General features: G+C 40.6%; 1 protein-coding gene across 4 annotated transcripts in view; it reads left to right on the forward strand.

Annotated features, from left to right (window-relative positions):
- Positions 1–7,465: 7,465 nt before the first annotated feature.
- The window catches only part of LOC149473310 (inactive dipeptidyl peptidase 10-like), a 243,126-nt gene continuing 230,753 nt past the window's right edge, over positions 7,466–19,838 (forward strand). For 2 of the 4 annotated variants that reach the window (XR_016313081.1, XR_016313082.1), the window contains exon 1: positions 7,466–7,760. Coding sequence is in view for 2 of the 4 variants with exons in the window: in XM_089679770.1 (XP_089535896.1) it covers positions 7,722–7,760 (39 nt within the window). In the remaining 2 variants the exon portion in view is untranslated. The remainder of the gene's footprint in view (positions 7,761–19,838) is intronic. The other 2 variants (XM_089679770.1, XM_089679763.1) reach the window with 1 other exon arrangement.

Raw genomic sequence — 19,838 nt, forward strand, 5'->3', positions numbered from 1 at the left:
TGTATTATCATGCAGCCATGCGTCTTTACTACATTATATTATACTTCTTCACTATGTAAATCTATAATGGTTTGGGTCACATTTATTTATTTTTTATTAGGTTCATACATTTTTAAATTGGAATGTTTTTCAAAGCATCAGCATCAATCTCAGTTGCTTTTAAGATCCAAAACTAACCTGTAGAAAACACTCTTGGCTTTCCTTTATTAAACTAATCTACTAAAAGAGAAATACTCTTCTTTGGAATATTTTAGGTACCACAGAATTTCTAGTGCTGGGGTGACCTAATGGGGTTGATTTACTAAAACTGGAGAGTGCAAAATCAGGTGCAGCTGTGCATGGTAGCCAATCAGATTCTAACCTCAGCTTGTTTAATTAAGCTTTTGCAATAAAACCTAGAAGCTGATTGCTTTTTATGCAGAACTGCACCAGATTTTGCACTCTGCAGCTTTAGTAAATCAACCCCTATCAGTCATAATTGGTCTCCTGCACTCTAACCCGATGCCTGGCACACATGATGAGAAAATCGGGCAGAAAAAAAATGCATTCAGAGCAATCATCCCACAATCTATTTGTTAGTACACAGCTTTCAAGAGTCAATCACGACAGTTCATGCAAAAATATCTGAAGGGACAAGCATGAAAATGTTTTTGTAAGATAACAGAACAACCGTTTTTTTGTGTACTTAGCATAGTATTTGTATGGAAAAAATTGAGTGACCAAGACCACCCATGCTCTGAAACAAAAGTATACATTACAAAACAATACATTACATCACTTCCAAAGTTGTATTCTGTCCTACGAGAATTTTCATAACTTTAGTAACCTCTTTATTTTTGAGGCTAGCATGAAAAAAACCCAGACAATTATTCATCCAATATCCTCATTGTGTATACCAGACACAAAGCACTATTGGTTAGCTAAAGAGACACTACTACAGATCTTGCTTGCTTTGCAACTCCATTTGTGTAATTAAAACCTCCTATCAAGCAATCTGATATGAAATGAGTTGCTGCTGTGAGGGCTCATTGAATGGGTAAGCAATGGGCTTCTTTCAACACAACTGAAACGTTCCTTTGCAAATTATGTGAAAACTGGACTAGAGCTCCAATATTTAAGATTCTGTATTATGGCTAAATATATATATGTTTTTTCATTAGTCTTGACCATGATAAATAAAGAAACTATGTATGAAACCACTAAAAAACACAGTTTAAAACACAGTTGAGAAGCAGCTAAGTGTTATTTTAACAAAAATGTATCCTAATATTAATTCTGTGGGTATTATGGATGTCTAGAGTAGTTGGCAGAATTTGGTTATCAGTGTTTTGGCTTTTGTTTAAATCCATTGATCATTTGGTAAACATATCTATTCATACAATCTTTACACCAATAGGGTGTAAACACATTAAAAAGTGGGATTCTATAGGTGCTACCTCTGAAGTACCAGCAAAATCACATATATATACTGTTAAAAACATATTTATTTTGTACAAAGCAATTAGTTAAAATGAAGTGTAAATTCATAGAATTTCAAGAATGAATAACATATAAGACATATAATGCACCTCTGATGTCCAGCCCATACATGTATTGTGTATCCAGGTAAGTATTTATATATAAAGAACACCAAGAAGATCCAATTATATTGTGTTTATTTTTAAGCTGGATATGGGCACAATCAGAACTCATTCTGCTGAACACATGGCTTCATCGAGAGTACAGAGGTAACCATGTTTGAGTGTAGCCAATACAAATCACTGCAGCCCAAAGAGAAAGGATGTCAGGGTCTGGTGGCACTGTGCTTCCTAGAGCAAAAGGTTGGAGTTCCATTGTACACCAGTGGATGCTGCCCAGCAGCCAGCAGACTACAGTAATTAGTTTCTACCTGATGCCGGCTGCTGGGTGGGTATACAGGTCCTCCTTAGCTATTACACGCGGCATCAGTGTTTTTGCTGAGCAGGATATATTAATGCGTAATATTCATATTAATATTTAACCCCTTCCTATCGGCACCTACTGGCCCTTTAAGAGGTTTCAGATGCCAGGAGGCATGAATGTCGGTCATGTGACTGCTGTGATTGGCTGTCATAGAGGTCACATGTTTGGAAAGCTCCCGATCGCAAGTAGAGATGGGAGCTTTCTGTTACCTGAGCATTCTCGGCACAGCTGTCTTTACATTTTGGTAAGCATATATGCAGCCTCTTAGCATTAAGACCCACCAGACCAGAAGCAGCATATATACGTGCAGCCGGCGGGAAGAGGTTAATATTTCATATCATGGCAAAATACTGTGTGTGTATATGTGTATGTGTGTGTATATATATATATATATATATACACACTTTTTAATTTTTTTATTCCTGACCATAATAAATAAAGAATCTATGTATGAAACCACTATAAAGCACAGTTGAGAAGCAGACAACTGATATTTTAAACAAACATTTATCCCAATATTATTTCAGTGGATATTATAGATGTCTAGAGTAGGCGGCAGAATTTGGTTAGCAGTGTTTTGGCTTTTGTTCATATCCATTGATCAGAATGAGGACAAACAATGATAATAATCATTTGGTAAACATGTCTATTCAGGTTGTTTTCAGCACCACACTTACTTGACTTCATAGACCTAACCACAGAAAAAAAGTGGATTCTATAGGTGCTACCTCTGAAGAAGCAAAAATCCATATTTATGTATTGTTAAAAACATATTTATTTGTATAAAACAATCAGTTAAAATAAAGTGTAATAGAATTTTAAAAAATTCATAATTTATAAGACATATAAAGCACCTATGATGACCAGTCCATATTGTATATCAAGGTAAGTACATATATATAAAGAACAAGAACACCAATAGTATCCATTTATATGGCAATTACTGTTAAATTAGAACTATAGGCATGTTTCTCATTTTGGATAGAGCAAGGGAGGGCTATAACCCCTGCCAGATTTTTTTTTTTGCCAGCTGTGTCCCATTTTGGAGATTTCTCTTCACTTCCTGTGCAACAGACAAATAGGAAGTGAAAGGAAATCCCTGCAAATTAAGAGAACCCCTTGGTCACCATAACTAGTGTTCCCATTGGAGGATTTCCACTTTATTACTTTTCTGGGGACAACCCAAAATGTTGGATTTTCTTTACATTCACAATGATAATGGTAAACAGAACACATAGAGGATGAATCTCCTCAGGGGGGGACACAGACTACAATAAAAATTGCCAGGGGTTCTAATCCCTCTCAAAATAAAAAAAAAACCCCCACAGGTTTTGCCTTTAGTCATACTTTAAGAACTCAACGCATTTCACAAATGGATTTATTAGGCGTACAGAGGTAACCGTGTATTAGAGTGTAACCATTACATATCACTGTGGCCCAAGAAGGGCAGAACCCAAAACCCTTCTGGAGGTTGCTGCCAGAGGGGCAAAGAGAACACACAGATAGTCATATGTAGTAATATTCATACATGTAAATATTAGTTGCTACTATAAATATAGAGCTCAATAAACGTTTCCTAATAAACACCACCCATCAAAAGTATTTTCCCTATATATAAAAGCCAATATGAAGGCTTCCTAAGTTGGAACCACATCTACCAGGCTCAGAGTACTTAAATAATATGTAAATCCTCACCTTGTAAAGCAACCCATTCAGTTTAAAATAGAAATAAAAGGTAAAACATTTGTGTATACATACAAAAAAATTATAAATACCTTTTTCACATATTCTCTGTTCTTAGCTGCATAAGGAGCTCAGAAAGCAGATGGAGGAGAAACAGCAGCACACTGATCTTCCCAGTGAATGGCTGTGCAAGGGGGCATTTCTGCAGAAGTCTGATCATTGGAGGAGAGCAGGCTGAGTTTCAGCACAGCCAGACAACTGACCATGCTGCACTCTCATGCATAGTGTAGTCAGTGTGTTTAATAGGAAAGCAGGAAGACTGGCAGGAACACTATGGATTTCACACATGAAGCAATACAAAGAGAACAGGATACTTTTCATACAAGTAAATGTTACATCATGCATATATCAGGAATATGACATTTAAGGTTTAAGTATTCTTTAATTAGAATGATTAATTTGGAATGTAATGCTTAAGGCCACAGAGGCCAAATGTTGGCCTGTGTTGGCTTGTTCAACAGAAATCAGCTGACATTCAGCCTGTGTGTACACCAGCCTGTCCGACAGAAGCTAACTGAACGGCTGGCTTCTGTCGAATGGGCATGCTGGAAAACCAGCATCTGATTGGCATCCGGTCAGCACTGGCAACCAATGGCTGCAAGCACTGACTGCTGTGTTCTGATGGGGGGGGGCAATCCGCCTGTCAGAACACAATAGCTCAGCAGGGAGATCGCTGTACTAACATCAGTTAGTTAGTACAGTGAGCTCCTCCTGAGCTCTTCAGTTTTTTTTTCGTTCAGCCCGCTGAATTAATAAAAAAAAGGCTAATAGTGTGTACCAGGTATAAAGCAACTTGTATGATGAACAACTGCCTTTTTATTTTATACTTTGTTGCATTTCAGAGGTTGTTAGAAATATCTTCAGACAGGTTTCCTGATGGTGACAACAGTGGACAGTAACTGCATAATATATGTTGAAATGACCACTTAAAGTCCAGACAGTGTGACAGTGAGACAATGCAGGAGAACAACTGAGAGACGGGCAGAATGTGTTCACCCTAAAACAGAAAGTGCCTGAACAAGGACTTTCAAGATTACCAGGTATTACTGTAATGAAAGCTGCAAATTGAAAATTATTGAAATTTTGTTTTAGAATTGCATTGCCATGGTAAAGTTTAAAGGAGATTTAAAGATTGGGTTTACATATGCTTCCCGTCCGCCTTATAGCAGAATAACTGCTACAGGACAGCACGGGTGCGCAAAATCACGCATATATGCGTGATTTTGCATTTCCGTAAACAGTTCTCTTCTCCATCAGCTCCTACACACTGCTTTGCATGGCTGTGCATAGCACAGCCATGCAAAGTAGTGTGTTTACAGTGAAGCACAAGCACAGCACACAGTTATAAATGGCACAAAGCACATAGTTAACCCTTTGATCACCCCAGATGTTACCCCTTCCTGTCCAATGCCATTAGTACAGTGTCAGTGCTTTTTATTAGCACTGATCACTGTATTGGTGTCACTAGGGAAGTCAGTTCCCGCCAGTGTCAGAATGCCCGCCGCAGCCCTGCTATAAGTCGCTGATCTCCGCCATTACTAGTAAAAATAAAAAATAAATAAATCCCAATATACAGGTGAAACTCGAAAAATTAGAATATCGTGCAAAAGTTCATTTATTTCAGTAATGCAACTTAAAAGGTGAAACTAATATATGAGATAGACTCATTACATGCAAAGCAAGATAGTTCAAGCTGTGATTTGTCATAATTGTGATTATTACGGTTTACAGCTCATGAAAACCCCAAATCTACAATCTCAGAAAATTAGAATATTACATGCAGTCAATAAAACAAGGATTGTACATAGAACAATATTGGACCTCTGAAAAGTATAAGCATGCATATGTACTCAGTACTTGGTTTGGGCCCCTTTTGCAGCAATTACTGCCTCAATGCGGCGTGGCATGGAAGCTATCAGCCTGTGGCACTGCTGAGGTGTTATGGAAGACCAGGATGCTTCAAAAGCAGCCTTCAGCTCTTCTGCATTGTTCGGTCTTATGTCTCTCATCTTTCTCTTGGCAATGCCCCATAGATTCTCTATGGCGTTCAGGTCAGGCGAGTTTGCTGGCCAATCAAGCACAGTAATCCCACGGTCACTGAACCAGGTTTTGGTGCTTTTGGCAGTGTGGGTAGGTGCCAAGTCCTGCTGGAAAATGAAGTCAGCATCCCTCATCTGTGGAAGGAAGCATGAAGTGCCCCAAAATCTCCTGGTAGACGGCTGCGTTGACCCTGGACTTAATGAAGTACAGTGGACCAACACCAGCAGATGACATGGCTCCCCAAATCAACAGACTGTGGAAATTTCACACTGGACTTCAAGCATCTTGCAGTGTGCACCTCTCCATTCTTCCTCCATACTCTGAGTCCTTGGTTTCCAAATGAGATGCAAAAGTTGGTCTCGTCAGAAAAGAGGACTTTGAACCACTGAGAAACAGACCAGGTCTGTTTTTCTTTAGCCCAGGTAAGACTCTTCTGACGTTGTTTGTTGTTCAGGAGCAGCTTGACAAGAGGAATACGACATTTGAAGCCCATGTCCAGGATCCGTCTGTGTGTGGTGGCTCTTGATGCACTGACTCCAGCCTCAGTCCATTCCTTGTGAAAGTCCCCAACACTTTGGAATGGCCTTTTCCTGACAATCCTCTCCAGGCTGCGGTCATCCCTGCTGCTTGTGCACCTTTTTCTTCCACACTTTTCCCTTCCACATAACTTTCTATTAATGTGCTTTGATACAGCACTTTGGGAACATCCAACTTCTTTTGCAATTACCTTTTGAGGCTTTCCCTCCTTATGGAGGGTGTCAATGATGGTTTTCTGCACAACTGTCAGGTCAGCAGTCTTTCCCATGATTGTGATCCCTACTGAACCAGACTGAGAGACCATTTAAAGGCTCAGGAAACCTTTGCAGGTGTTATGGCTTAATTAGCTGATTAGAGTGGGACACTTTGAGCGGAGAATATTGCACCTTTTCACAATATTCTAATTTTCTGAGATTGTGGATTTGGGGTTTTCATGAGCTGTAAGCCATAATCATCACAATTAAGACAAATCACAGCTTGAACTATCTTGATTTGCATGTAATGAGTCTATCTCATATATTAGTTTCACCTTTTAAGTTGCATTACTGAAATAAATGAACTTTTACACGATATTCTAATTTTTCAAGTTTCACCTGTATGTATGTATGTATATATATATATATATATATATATATATACCGCCATTTGTAAACACTATAACTTTCACGTAAACCAATTAATTTACACGTATTGGGATTTTTTTTTTTTAGCAAAGACATGCAGCAGAATACATTTTGGCCTAAATTTATGACGAAATTTCATTTTTAAAATTTTTTACTGGACATGTTTAATAGCAAAAAGTCAAAAATATACTTTTTTCTCAAAATTGTCGGTCTTTTTTTTATAAATAAAAAATGCACAGGCAATCAACTGCCACTGAAAGAAAGCTCTATTCATGGGAAAAAAGGACGTAAATTTAATTTGGGAGCAGCGTTGCATGACCACAAAATTGTGAGTTAAAGTAACGCAGTGCCATAACGCAAAAAATCCTAAATCCTCAGGAGGGCAAGTGGTTAAGATATATTTAATTTGAAGTTATTGTTTAAAAAAAAAAACATATATTTGCCAAAATCAAATAAATTCCAAGATTAAAAGTGTACAAAATATTTTCATGATGTTTATATATAGGAAATCTAGAGTTTATCTCTTTCATCTTCTGCTGTACTAGTGTGCTATTTGTTGCATGAAGTCACTCCTCTCCTTTGCTGCTTCTAAACGACAGTCCAACTCCCCACCTCCTCCTGCTCACTGTGGATAATTTTGCTGAGAGAGTCAGGATTTTTTTTTTAATGCTGTCTTTCTGATTAATTCCCCTGGTCAATACAAGATTGGCTTTCTCTGGCTGCGTGAGACACACAGTGAGTTGTGCTGAGACATCCCCATTCCCTACGCTGCTGAGGGAGAGGAGACATACCTTCCTTTAACTCTACAACAGAACAAGCTACCTCTTCCCTGCTACAATGATTGTCAGCACACAGCAGAACCTGGGGACAGACCTGGTCAGTATCTTTATTGGTTCATTGCATTTTGGGGTAGTAAAAGAACAGTGGATCTCCTGTGGAATACCAATCACAGATACTAGAGGCTCAATCTGCAATAACTGAAACAGAGCAGTAGATTGTGACTGGTATTCCCCCATCTAGATGTGTGTCAGGTGTTTTTACTACTGCATGATCTGGGGCTTCCTGTATACGTTAGACTAAGTACACACAGGCATTTTTATTTATTTTTTTATCTAAAATTGCACATGCGAGTCTGAAGAGCAACATGTCCAAAAAGCTTTCACTCCAAAACAAAGCATCAAGCAGCTTTTTTGAAGCACTCCATGCATTCTTCAGCTCCAGTCCGGAGGTGCTAAATGCAGATCGCAATAGATTTGCTGGGTATAGCTTTATGAAACATCTAGAAAGCTTCAGACCATTTACAGTGTTAAAATAAAAAATGTGGGTAGATAGCTTAAAACAAAGAGTTACTGGTTGTAACCTTGAATGTCCGAGTCTTGACTTCAGATGTCTACTAACCCTCATTTATTAAAGATTTACTGGCAGTCAGTACCAAGTGGACTGTCTAGTCTGCCCTTTAATTTCATTTATCATTTTTTTTTTTATAGCTAGACCTGTGGATCTCATGTTTAAATTCAGTTTCTCTTGATGTTATTACTACATCCACTGGTTGATGGCTTCAAGAATCTACTACTCTTAATACTTTCCATTTTCCTACAAACTCTATGCATGGCTGCACTATGACAACAACCAAGTGCTTTTCTTAATGGCTTTTTTTTTCATCATCTAATAATACCAGATTTACAGTATCCAATGTCACATTGACTTGCAATTTTATTGGGACCATTGCCTCCTTTTTTTTACTGCAGCTTCCCCCAGTAGAATCCACACAACAGGACTTTAATATGCATTTATTTGTCATTTTTAATTTTGCATGGGCTGCGAGGCAGGGCATGGCTGCCGAACTATATTTTCTTCTCTGTCTTGTTATCCACAGTGAGCACTGCCCTGTTGCAGCACTCTGTACACAGATAGGGGACAGAGGATGTCAGTTTTGTATAAATGCCCAGTGTTAGAAGACAGAATGTGTTTTAGAGGCAGGCAGTCACTGCTGCCTGCTTACATGCAGAAAGGAGAGGGCTAGCAAACTGTATATTTTTTTATGGCACCAGAAGGAAAGTGAATTCATCCTTTATTTCGCTGTCTGCAATATTATCTGGAAAAGTGCTGAGCTGAAGACGGATGAATCACTAGCAGCTCTGTTTCAATGTTCTCTACAGACTGGTGATTTACATCTGTCTGAGATGCAATGTGTTACTACAGATCACGGAGTCCCCTTCTTTGGCACCAGTACCCCGTATTACTTCACCGTAACCTATGTGGATTTCTGTTGATGCGGCACATAACTATCTATCACTTGCATTCGATATGGTTCATGCCATCGCTTTTATTTAGATAGCTAAATAGCAGGACTGCCAACTATCCAGAAATTTATGACAATCCATAAAATGCAGAATAATTAAGGTTTTCTGGAAAGGCTGCTAAATTCTTTTTGTACATCTAAAATTCAGCCAATTATTTCACATCTGCTGCAGGCTCAAATATGTATTTGGTGATGGTCGCCAAGACGGTGGGGAGTTGTCTGTAATTCACGCACTTTGATATCAACCTGCCTGGGTATTTTTCTTGCTTCACACAACTGTTTAGCTACAGGAGTGTATTTAAACACTTGGCAAATGGCAAATGGAAAGCAGGGCAAATACAAATGAGGATTTTAGGCTGAAAATCATAATTATTCTGTGTGTCTGATACCCAACTATTATGGTCATTGGGAGAGCAAGGCAATAAACACAAGCACGCTTGTCAGATCCTTTTTTGAACTGGGGGGCAAACACAACCAACTGGCCCTTTCATGTTAGGGACAGAGTTTTATAGGCTAAAAACAAGTGTAAAAGGCATCTTCTAGCATTAGTTTATTTTGCATCTCAGAGCTGCAAAAGAAATTTGGTATTGTAAAAGTGGAGAAATCTGTTGGACTTTGTTGTCACAGGTCTGAACAGGGAGCAGGTAACTATATAATGCTCAGCATGTTACACGGCTCCAGCTCTGATCAATGCCTGAAGGCTGAAAAATAACATATCTTAATAGTAGTGGCCTAGAGTGCAAATGCACCCTTGCCCCCTACTCTAGTCTCGCCTGCCCATTTGGAATCAATAAGTCCAGATGGTACTGATCTGGCAAGTGTGCAGTTGGCAAATTAGTATTATAACTATAAGAAACAGCCTGAATTGCAAAATGCAGTGTGCAGATGATATGAGGACTTCCTTATAAATGTTCCTACAGAGCAATATGTAATATCATTATTGCATGTCACTTGCTGTACATTGGCTACCATAATTATTCTTGGCAATCCAGTGTTGTTAGTTTTATAAATCCATAAAAAGATTAAAATATTTGTACTTTCTGTGTACAGATATTTATGACAAAAATTTTATTTAGATTGGCAGCCAAACCACATTGTTGTCAGGTTTGATTTATATCTTAATTAAATGACATACTCTAGTCTTCATCATTTACAAGCTCATTAAAGCTGTTCTAAAGCTTTGATTTTTTCTTTTTTTATGCTAATGTAGCACTAACCCCCATAGGATCCGCTGGATGATGCTTGTCCTCTGGAGCTGCTTTGACCCTGTAAACTCCTCAGCCCTTCTGACACTCTAGGTTCAGAACTAGTTAGACCAATAATGTTCACCAGTTATACCCAGCACAGAATAAAAGGCCAATGGACATGATAACTCAATAGCCACAGTTGTATTGAATACCCCAATGATGGCTCAAATTAACACTTAGGGGATTACAAACTATCTACAGCAATGCACACAATTTGAAAGACGAAGCAATGGTAGCAGAAAGTGAATCAATGCGTAAAATGGTTCTAAAGGCAGCTCCCCCTCATCCCTCGCTTATATTTACCTGAGTCCCATCTCGCTCCAGTGATATGCATGCGAGCCATGGCTCTCCCGGGTCTCTCTCTTCTCATTTGCACTCACACAGCAGCAGGAGCCATTGGTTCCTGCAGCTGGCAATTACAGCCAGTGAGCCAATGAGGAGAGAGCAAAGGGAATGGTGCCAAGCTGCACTCTGTGTGTGAATGGACAATGGCTCGGGAGCAAGTCTGATTGAGTGCCCCCTGTAGCAAAACCATTGCACAGAGCATGTAAGTATAACATGTAGCAATTGTGCACACAGAGATGGACGCGGTCATCCATCTTGCTAAGGATCCTCCATCTTGTATCTCTCTCCCTCCAATCCCCCCTCCCTCTCTGTTGAATGACACATGGTCTCTGTGTGTGTATGCTGAGTTCAAAAAGCATCAGGCCCCAGCTGGAGAGCTTTATGGTTATAAACCCCAATTAGCCTGGCCCCAGTATGTCTGTGAGACTCTTGCTCGGAAAGGATCGTAAAGCCATAAACCAGTCCTTCACTAGGCTTCAAAGACATTCCAGCTAGCCGTAAAACAGACTCAAATTTAAAAACCCACTTTTCCATATAATTTGGAAATAATTACATAAACATAAAGCATATATTCGGCTAGCTCAGTTTAATACAAGTCACCTGATATCTTACACCCCCTAGTTGAAGTCTACAGGAGAGCAGAAAGCATATAGTTCCAGTTGAAATAGTAAATTATGGCATGTTTAATATCTAGACGTTCAGCAGATGATTCTGCACATTAATCTACCCTTGGATAGAATGTTACATGTACCTAGGGAAGATTATTGCCCTGGTATCAACTTGGGAGGGATGTTGGTTCTAGCCTGAGTCCCCCACCTATGACACCCTCCCCAAATGAGGCGATTGGTTCTCTGCTTCAAGGAGACACCCTGCTGAGTTCCTAGAAAAAGGCTGTTATGCTTGGAGCAGAGAGTTGAGTTGAAGTTGAAGAAATCTCCCTTATAACATCGGAACCAACTTGGGAGATAACACCCCTTTTGCTCTCAAACTTGATCTGCTTAACCCAGGACTTTTGGCAAGTACTCTACCTCTCTAAAACTTCTTTCTGTTATCTCTTTGCTGTGTTATTGCTCTCTGTATTTATATATATATATATATATATATATATATATATATATATATATTGGCTACATCTTTTTCTGTAAATATTGTTATTGCACCCTTTTGACCTTTTTAGTAATAAATCTTATTCTCTGAAAAGTGTTGAACTGTTTCTAATGCTCTTTAATGCAAACTAAGAATCCCTGTCTCTGAAGAGCGCTACTGTGTGGTTTAAACTTCTTTATATCTCAGTGGTATACAGACGATTATTCAAACATCATAGTGTTATTGCTAATATTGGCGAGTTTCCTCCTACTCTGTACAAAAAGGTGGTGGTGGCAGTATGAAGGGTTAATTACATAATTAACCTGACCCAGTAACAATCACTCTCAGGCTGCGGCACATAGGTTGTGGTCCATTAGCTGGAAAATCTTTGTGCAGGGTGCAGCTGAGCGTGGTATTGTTACGCACGTGGTTTTAGATTGGCTAGTCCTTCGGTCACGAGTTGGTGAGAAGGGATGGGGGTCTGACGCCTTGATCGTCACATAACATGTTAATTTTTTTTGTTTAATTCCACCCTTTAGAATCACTTTAAATAATGTCAGCAGACTGTACATGACCACAGTACATCAATGGTGCCAGTTAAGCGTGCAACACTGGTTGTGGGGGAGAGGCTTAGAGCAGAACTTTACCCATAACAACTTGATTAAAAAATAATGTTCTTTAGCACGGAATATACATTCCACATTAATAATTATGCTACCATTAGTGTGTGCTATAAATTGCCTCCAGCATTGTTCCTGTTTCTTCTTGCTGGAGGCTGCCATTTTGCTGAAGCCCTAAGCCACTGAGCAGCAGTTAACCTTTAGACGGACAGCAGATCGGCCTCTAGTGGCTCTGATTTTCAGCACAATGCCAAAAATGGAGGTCAACTGAGCATGTGCAGAGCAGGGTGAGAGTGTATTACTGGATTTTAAACAGTGTTGGCATTTATTTTTAATGGTTTACATAGCTATACTTGCAAAAGGAGCCAGCCCAAAGAGATCTAGCAGGACTTAAGTTTCTAACCAAAGTTCCACTAGAAGAAAACCTCTAGCTCCCTTATGACCACTGGTGCAATGCAATGGGACCACATAAATGTCTTTTTATGAATGTTTGTATAAAGAAGGGGCACCCTTTTAAATAAGCTATAAGAAATTGTGGCCATGGAATAAAGTCAGTCCAAAGGTTGGAGAATCTTCTGCTAGCACATTGGCAGAGTCAGATCTGCAGACAGAACTGAGAAAACAGAAAAGCAAGGAGTTCCTTGATTGAGTTGGATAAATCGATGTCTTCTAGCAAAGGCTTTATATAACTGGGGAAACAGAAAGGTGGGCAGCTGCCCTCTCACCAATCCTGGTACAAATGTAATCTCCAGCACTTCACGATGAGCTGAGCAATTCTATATAGCTTTGCAGCAAAATCAGCAGTGATACAGCAGGCTACTGGTACCCTGACATCCATGATCGATGATGCTGAGAAGGGCTGTGAGGATTGCTGGGAAATGAAGAGCAGCTGTGAATACTCGGTGTGACGATCTGCAGTGCAGCTGTGCAAATGAATGAGCTGGATGTCCCTACAACTGGCTGGGTCACTGAGTCCCGATGAAGCTGGATGCAGATTGGCAGCCTCCAACCATCCTCTTTAAAATCCCTGGGCCAAGAGAGTAAGCCAAGCTGAAGCAGTCAAATATAAGCTCTCCCATAATCCTTTGATGGATCAGCTTTCTGGAATTTGAAGTTCTGAAGGTGCTCCATAATACAGTGAGAATTGACTGTAGAACTACAGGTTCCAAGATCCTCTGCTCTGTCCTGAAAGACCAGCTCCCCTCCTCTAAAGGCAGGAAGTGATGTAACAATCTGGGTCCCAGGCATTAAGAGTTACCTAGCTAGTCTATGGTTCTGTTTGATAATGTCCTCTTGATTTCATTTTGCAGTAGTTGGCAGCTGGCCACACTTATCTGCTGGTATTGCATAGACCAGACCAGAACCTCCTCTTTTGGGTTCCCTGCCAGTGCTCTTCCTCTTCTGCATGAGCTACCATAGCAAGCTGCTTGTTATAGGGCTGGACATGCAGGCACTCTCCCAAGCAGGGCTGTGTGCATCCATAATTTGGATTGGAATGATGGAAGTTAGACATGCAAATTGTGACACTCAGCTCGAAGCCTAGGTTGGGAACTATAGTTAGCAAGTCTTTTTTGCATTTTGCAGCCCCCATTTCTTTAAATTGATAATAAACTCTTACATATACCCACTGAAGTGGCTAGTTTCAGGTGGTACATAGATGAAGCAAATACTCCTACATAAACTGTACCTGTTTAGTTGCAGCCTTATGCCTCCAGGGCTGTTAAAGATCCACAAATAAAATGGTATTTCTGAGCTTCCAGGAAGCAGGAATCTAATATCATACACTGCACAGCACAGAGCACACAGCTGAGTGTAATCTGAGACCTGAGTGGAGGGAATGGACACACACAAAGTCTCATAGGAAAACATACACAGCTGAGGCTGTCAATCACCTGCTAGGGGGAGAGGGCAGGGTCATCTTCAAAGATTGCCTGTTGTAGAGGTAAGCTGTCAGAAGTGACTCGTGCAGATAGCAGAGGAAAGAGATGGCAGACAGGATTGACACTAAGTGCTATAGATTGAGGCAAGTACACACTATAGAAGGATATGTTTTGTTCATTTTTTGATTTCAGGGGTTTGCAAACACTTTAGTTCCCATAAACAATCCAAAGTCGAGTAACGCAGCAATCCAAAGTAAGTAACCAAAGTAATCTAAGCATCGTAGAACAATGTAGAATACAAGGCAGGCAGACAGGTTAGGGACTAGCAAGAGTCCAGTTAGGAAGCCAGGAGGCAGGAACATTACCACAGTTTTGGGCTTGTGATGCTTAAATAGAGCACCACAACAGCACAACCAATGAATAGGAGGGAGGGGGCATGGTGGCCCGGGCAAACTGTTGCCTAGCTGCAGTGCCACTGGCCACTAAGAAGAAAAGGGTGGCCGCTGGCCACATAGAAGCATACCTCATGCTCCAAGTGGCTACCACAGGAGGAGGGGAAGTGCAAGCATAACCAGCTCTCCTAACACAGATGCTATTCCATGAAGGATCTTCTTCTCTTCACACAGTGCTTTGGATCCTTTTAGGCCACCTAACTATAACCTGCTTATACTGTATATTCAGAGCGCAAGTCCTCCTCCATAGGAGCCATGGTTTAAAAGGCTCTATTATGCTTTATTTTGTATCAAACGATCAAAGAGCAGAACGGAAACATCTTAGACCAAAATTAGAAATTATTTTTGAAATGGATCCCCTAATAAAATAGAACTTCAGTTCACTTAATGTTATACTTCAGGAATGCCGCAACAGGTTTCTGCTCTCATGATCACAATGTTTGTGAAAGTTTTCATATAGAAATTTGTGACCATTTACTGTATATGCACTATATATTTGCTATACCTAGGCTCTGTCTTGTCACACATAGCTCAATAGCCTCAATAATGCAATCAGTTGCACCAAAACCGCTGACAATCAGGCAAGAAATAGGTAAATGTTTCAGGCTGTAAGAGGTGATCCAGCAATTTAAAAATCTTTTTTTTTTCTGGAGAATAAATAAATAAAACAAAGCTTTTACCACACATCCATTGCATCCATCCACTCCATGGGCTAAATAGAATTGTAATAAATTCTAGCATTTCACAACTGATTAAGGGGTATGCAGATATCTTACTAACTGCCATTGTCAGTATTACATCACTTACATAGATACTTGTAGTGATAACCTTTGAATTGGGCTGCTGGTAATATACTTGGCCCCCCTTACCTGTTCAGATGCCCCATTCCTGTTTCCAATCCCAGAACCATGCCAACAAATTCAAGCTCAGTCCAAAGGGCATTTTTAAGATTTATTGCAGGTCTTGGATAAAATGCAGAAAGGAGGGTTTAGGGTGCAGAATATCCAAAGGCACTTATAGTGGTTGTAAAGGCTCAAGGTTTTTTAAAAAATTTCTGTGTGCAGCAACCCCCCCCCCCAAAAATATACCTGAGCCCCATCTCCATCCAGCGAGGTGCACGAGAGCAGCAGCTCTCCGAGTTCTCTCCCTCCTCACTGGCTTAGACAGCAGTGGGAGCCATTGGTTCCCGCTACTGTCAATCACAGCCAGTGATCCAATGAGGAGAGAGAGTGGAGGGCGGGGCCGAGCCATGCTATGCTCTGTCTGAATGGACAGACAGAGCAGCGACTCAGAAGCGAACCTGCTTGGGTGTCCCTATAGCAAGCTACTTGCTCTGTGGGCACTCGGCGGGGGGAGGGAACTTGAGAAGAGAAGGACCGGGCTGCACTGTGCAAAACCACTGCACAGAGCAGGTAGGTATAACTTGCTTGTTGTTAAAAAAAAGCAGTCTTTAATATCTCGTTAAATCTTTAGAAGACAGCTTCTTGAAAAATCTTGTTTCAATAGCCTCAAAAATAATGCTAATAGAAGAAGGGGCAGTCAGTTAACCTGTAACCCTATGGAAGCAGTCACAAGTTTTTAAGCAGCAATTTCTGGCGTCCAACCATTAAGAAGTACTTCCATACCTGGAACTACAGGAAAAAGGTCCCTCCTCCCCAGCCAAGCTTCCGCAAGTATGTTTCCACCAGCACCTGGAGCTACATGGAACAGTTCCCACTATAGCTAAGCTTCCACAGTCAAGTTTCCACCAGTACCTGGAACTACAGGCAAAACGTTCCACCTCTCCAACTGAACTTTCCTTTAGGTCTTCATCACATGGAGCCTGCTGAGACCTAGTAGTAGTAGCTTCTCTGGAACACACACATGCTTCCTCTTGGAGGAAAGCCCTAGGGGAGAGAAGGACTGTTTAGATCCTCCCAAATATTTATGTTCTCTCTGCCACACCTTCTGGATCAGTTTGCCAGCGTTGGCTAGGTTCAGATAACTCAGTGATTTTCCTCCCACACTATGGCTGAAACATTCTTCCAGAAGCAGACAGGCGCAATCAACTACCAGATTTAGAAGCTGAACATACCAAAAAATAAACTGCATCTCATGACTACAGCAAAGTCATATGCTAAATTTTGTCTACATACTGAAGAAATGTCTATACAGCTAACCATTATAACTGTACTAAGAAATAAAGCAACCACAGGACTCCAAAATTGTTTGTTCCACAGAGTTCACCAGTCTGCTGCTGCTTCTTTGAGTCCTCATGCACACTGGACATTTTTACAGCTGCTGTTTTTGGCTTTTGCTGTTTTTTTCTACAGCCAGTAAACTCCCCAGCATGTTATCCTATGTGTCCATGCACACATAGCCTGTAATCAACATTTTTGGCAGGCATGTTTTTTGGCTGGAAAAAAAACCCAGGACTAGTTGGTTTCTAGAGGAGCTCCTTAGCTGTAAAAATGCTCTAATGCTGAAAAACGCAGTAAACCTCAGCAAACCAGCATTTTAACAAAAAAAAGGTTAAAATAGGCAAACGTGGGAAAACGCCACTAACTGTGGGAAAACTCAGCTAAACGAGGCAAAATGCCGCTAAGCGCTAATGCAAAAACACTTTAAAAAAGCTGAAAAACTCAAGTTTTTAATGTGACTTTACACAGCTAACGTTACCAGCAATATCAAAACACCCAGTGTGCATGGAGCCTAACTGTCCAGTCACAGGCTGGCGGAGAAACAAGACCTGTCAGTGTTATTCCACTGCAGAAAAACAAAATCAGGTCCTGCTGATTGGTATGTTCTGCCAGACAGGATGTGCTGTGAAAAAGAGCTGTGTAACTATCAGGACTGAAGAGAAAAAAATAAAAATCCTTTGGCAGGTAAAACAGCTCCTATATTTGTACTGTATTTCATCTGTATATTAGGCTGTTTGCCTGTTAGCTATTTGGAGTTCAGCTTTAAAGGCCTGTGACATATTCTTGGTACAGTAACATTGACTACATTAACTTCTGGGTGAGGACACATTAAGGCATTTACTAAATTGTGGCTCTTTTAAGGCATATTGGTAGGTTTGGTTTTAGGGGGCTAAATTAAATCTTTGTAGTACATAACAATACAGTTTGCATAACAGTCTTTGCAACCTACTTTTTAACTTTGGATTTAGTGCAGAGCTACAGTAAGTTTGCTATAAGGGGAATATGTGCTTTGTAGATACAGGGTAAAGAACACTTTCCCCTTAATTGCTGCCCCCCTTCCCTTCCCCCCACTATTTAACCCATTTTGTTACCATACCATCCCATTAGCCCTGTGGACTAAAGAAAAGAAGATACAGTATGTGTAAGCTCCAAATCGGTCTGCAAAAATTACAGTCAAGCCCCTGGTCACATCAAAGCCGATTTTGAAATCGTGCAACTTACAGTGAATAGAGGCACCTGGGTGAATCAGATGTGTGCAGGGAGGGTGATTGGCACAGCATTGGGGGGGATTACTGGAGCTGATCCCCTGTATGGCTCTCTCTGCAGCAGCTGAACCCTGGCTTCTTCTCCTCTCCCTCCTGCTGGCTTTCAGCTTTTGCAGAGAAAGCCATACAGGGGATTGGTTCCAGTAATTGAACCTCCTGCCATGCCGATCACCCTTCCTGTGAACCATACATTTTCCTCTACTGCCTTGGCCCCCCTATGTACCCACCTTACCCCAGCAGTGCTGCCAGATTTCCTCCTCTCCTTCCCACTGGCAGCTGCAAGCATATGATAGGATCCTTTAGGATGGAGAGTGGCGGAAGTGTCCAATAAATATGTCACATTTTCCAGACCCTTCATTTCCCGAATGAACACAGTGAGTGATCGGTACCAATCACTCACTGTGTTCATTCATAACTAAAGCATAGTGTTTATTTGAGAGGGCCCTGTCAGGTTGGCTGTATGGGGCCCCGTGATTCTAACAGCAACCCTGTATGGTGTATTTGGATTTTGCTAAGGCATTTGAAACAGTACCCTATAAAAACCTAATTTACAAATTATAGTAATTTGGCACTGATGAAATCATATGTACAGTGGGGATCGAAAGTTTGGGCACCCCAGCTAAAAATTTGTATTAATGTGCATAAAGAAGCCAAGGAAAGATGGAAAAATCTCCAAAAGGCATTAAATTACAGATTAGACATTCTTATAATATGTCAACAAAAGTTAGATTTTATTTCCATCATTTACACTTTCAAAATAACAGAAAACAAAAAAATGGCGTCTGCAAAAGTTTGGGCACCCTGCAGAATTTATAGCATGCACTGCCCCCTTTGCAAAGCTGAGACCTGCCAGTGTCATGGATTGTTCTCAATCATCGTCTGGGAAGACCAGGTGATGTCAATCTCAAAGGTTTTAAATGCCCAGAGTCATCTGACCTTGCCCCAACAATCAGCACCATGGGTTCTTCTAAGCAGTTGTCTAGAAAACTGAAAATGAAAATAGTTGATGCTCACAAAGCTGGAGAAGGCTATAAGAAGATAGCAAAGCGTTTTCAGATGTCAATATCCTCTGTTCGGAATGGAATTAAGAAATGGCAGTCATCAGGAACAGTGGAAGTTAAAGCCAGATCTGGAAGACCAAGAAAAATATCAGACAGAACAGCTCGCAGGATTGTGAGAAAAACAATTCAAAACCCACGTTTGACTGCACGATCCCTCCAGAAAGATCTGGCAGACACTGGAGTTGTGGTACACTATCCCACTATAAAGAGATACTTGTACAAATATGGTCTTCATGGAAGAGTCATCAAAAGAAAACCTCTTCTACATCCTCACCACAAAAATCATCGTTTGAACTTTGCAAATGAACATATAGACAAGCCTGATGCATTTTGGAAACAAGTTCTGTGGACCGATGAGGTTAAAATTGAACTTTTTGGCCGGAATGAGCAAAGGTACGTTTGGAGAAGAAGGGGCACAGAATTGAATGAAAAGAACCTCTATCCAACTGTTAAGCATGGGGTTGGATCAATCATGCTTTGGGGTTGTGTTGCAGCCAGTGGCACAGGGAACATCTC

Source organism: Staurois parvus, unplaced genomic scaffold (assembly GCF_062004578.1).
Source record: "Staurois parvus isolate SC_StPar_1 unplaced genomic scaffold, SC_StPar_1.0 ptg000017l, whole genome shotgun sequence".
Lineage (NCBI taxonomy): Eukaryota > Metazoa > Chordata > Amphibia > Anura > Ranidae > Staurois > Staurois parvus.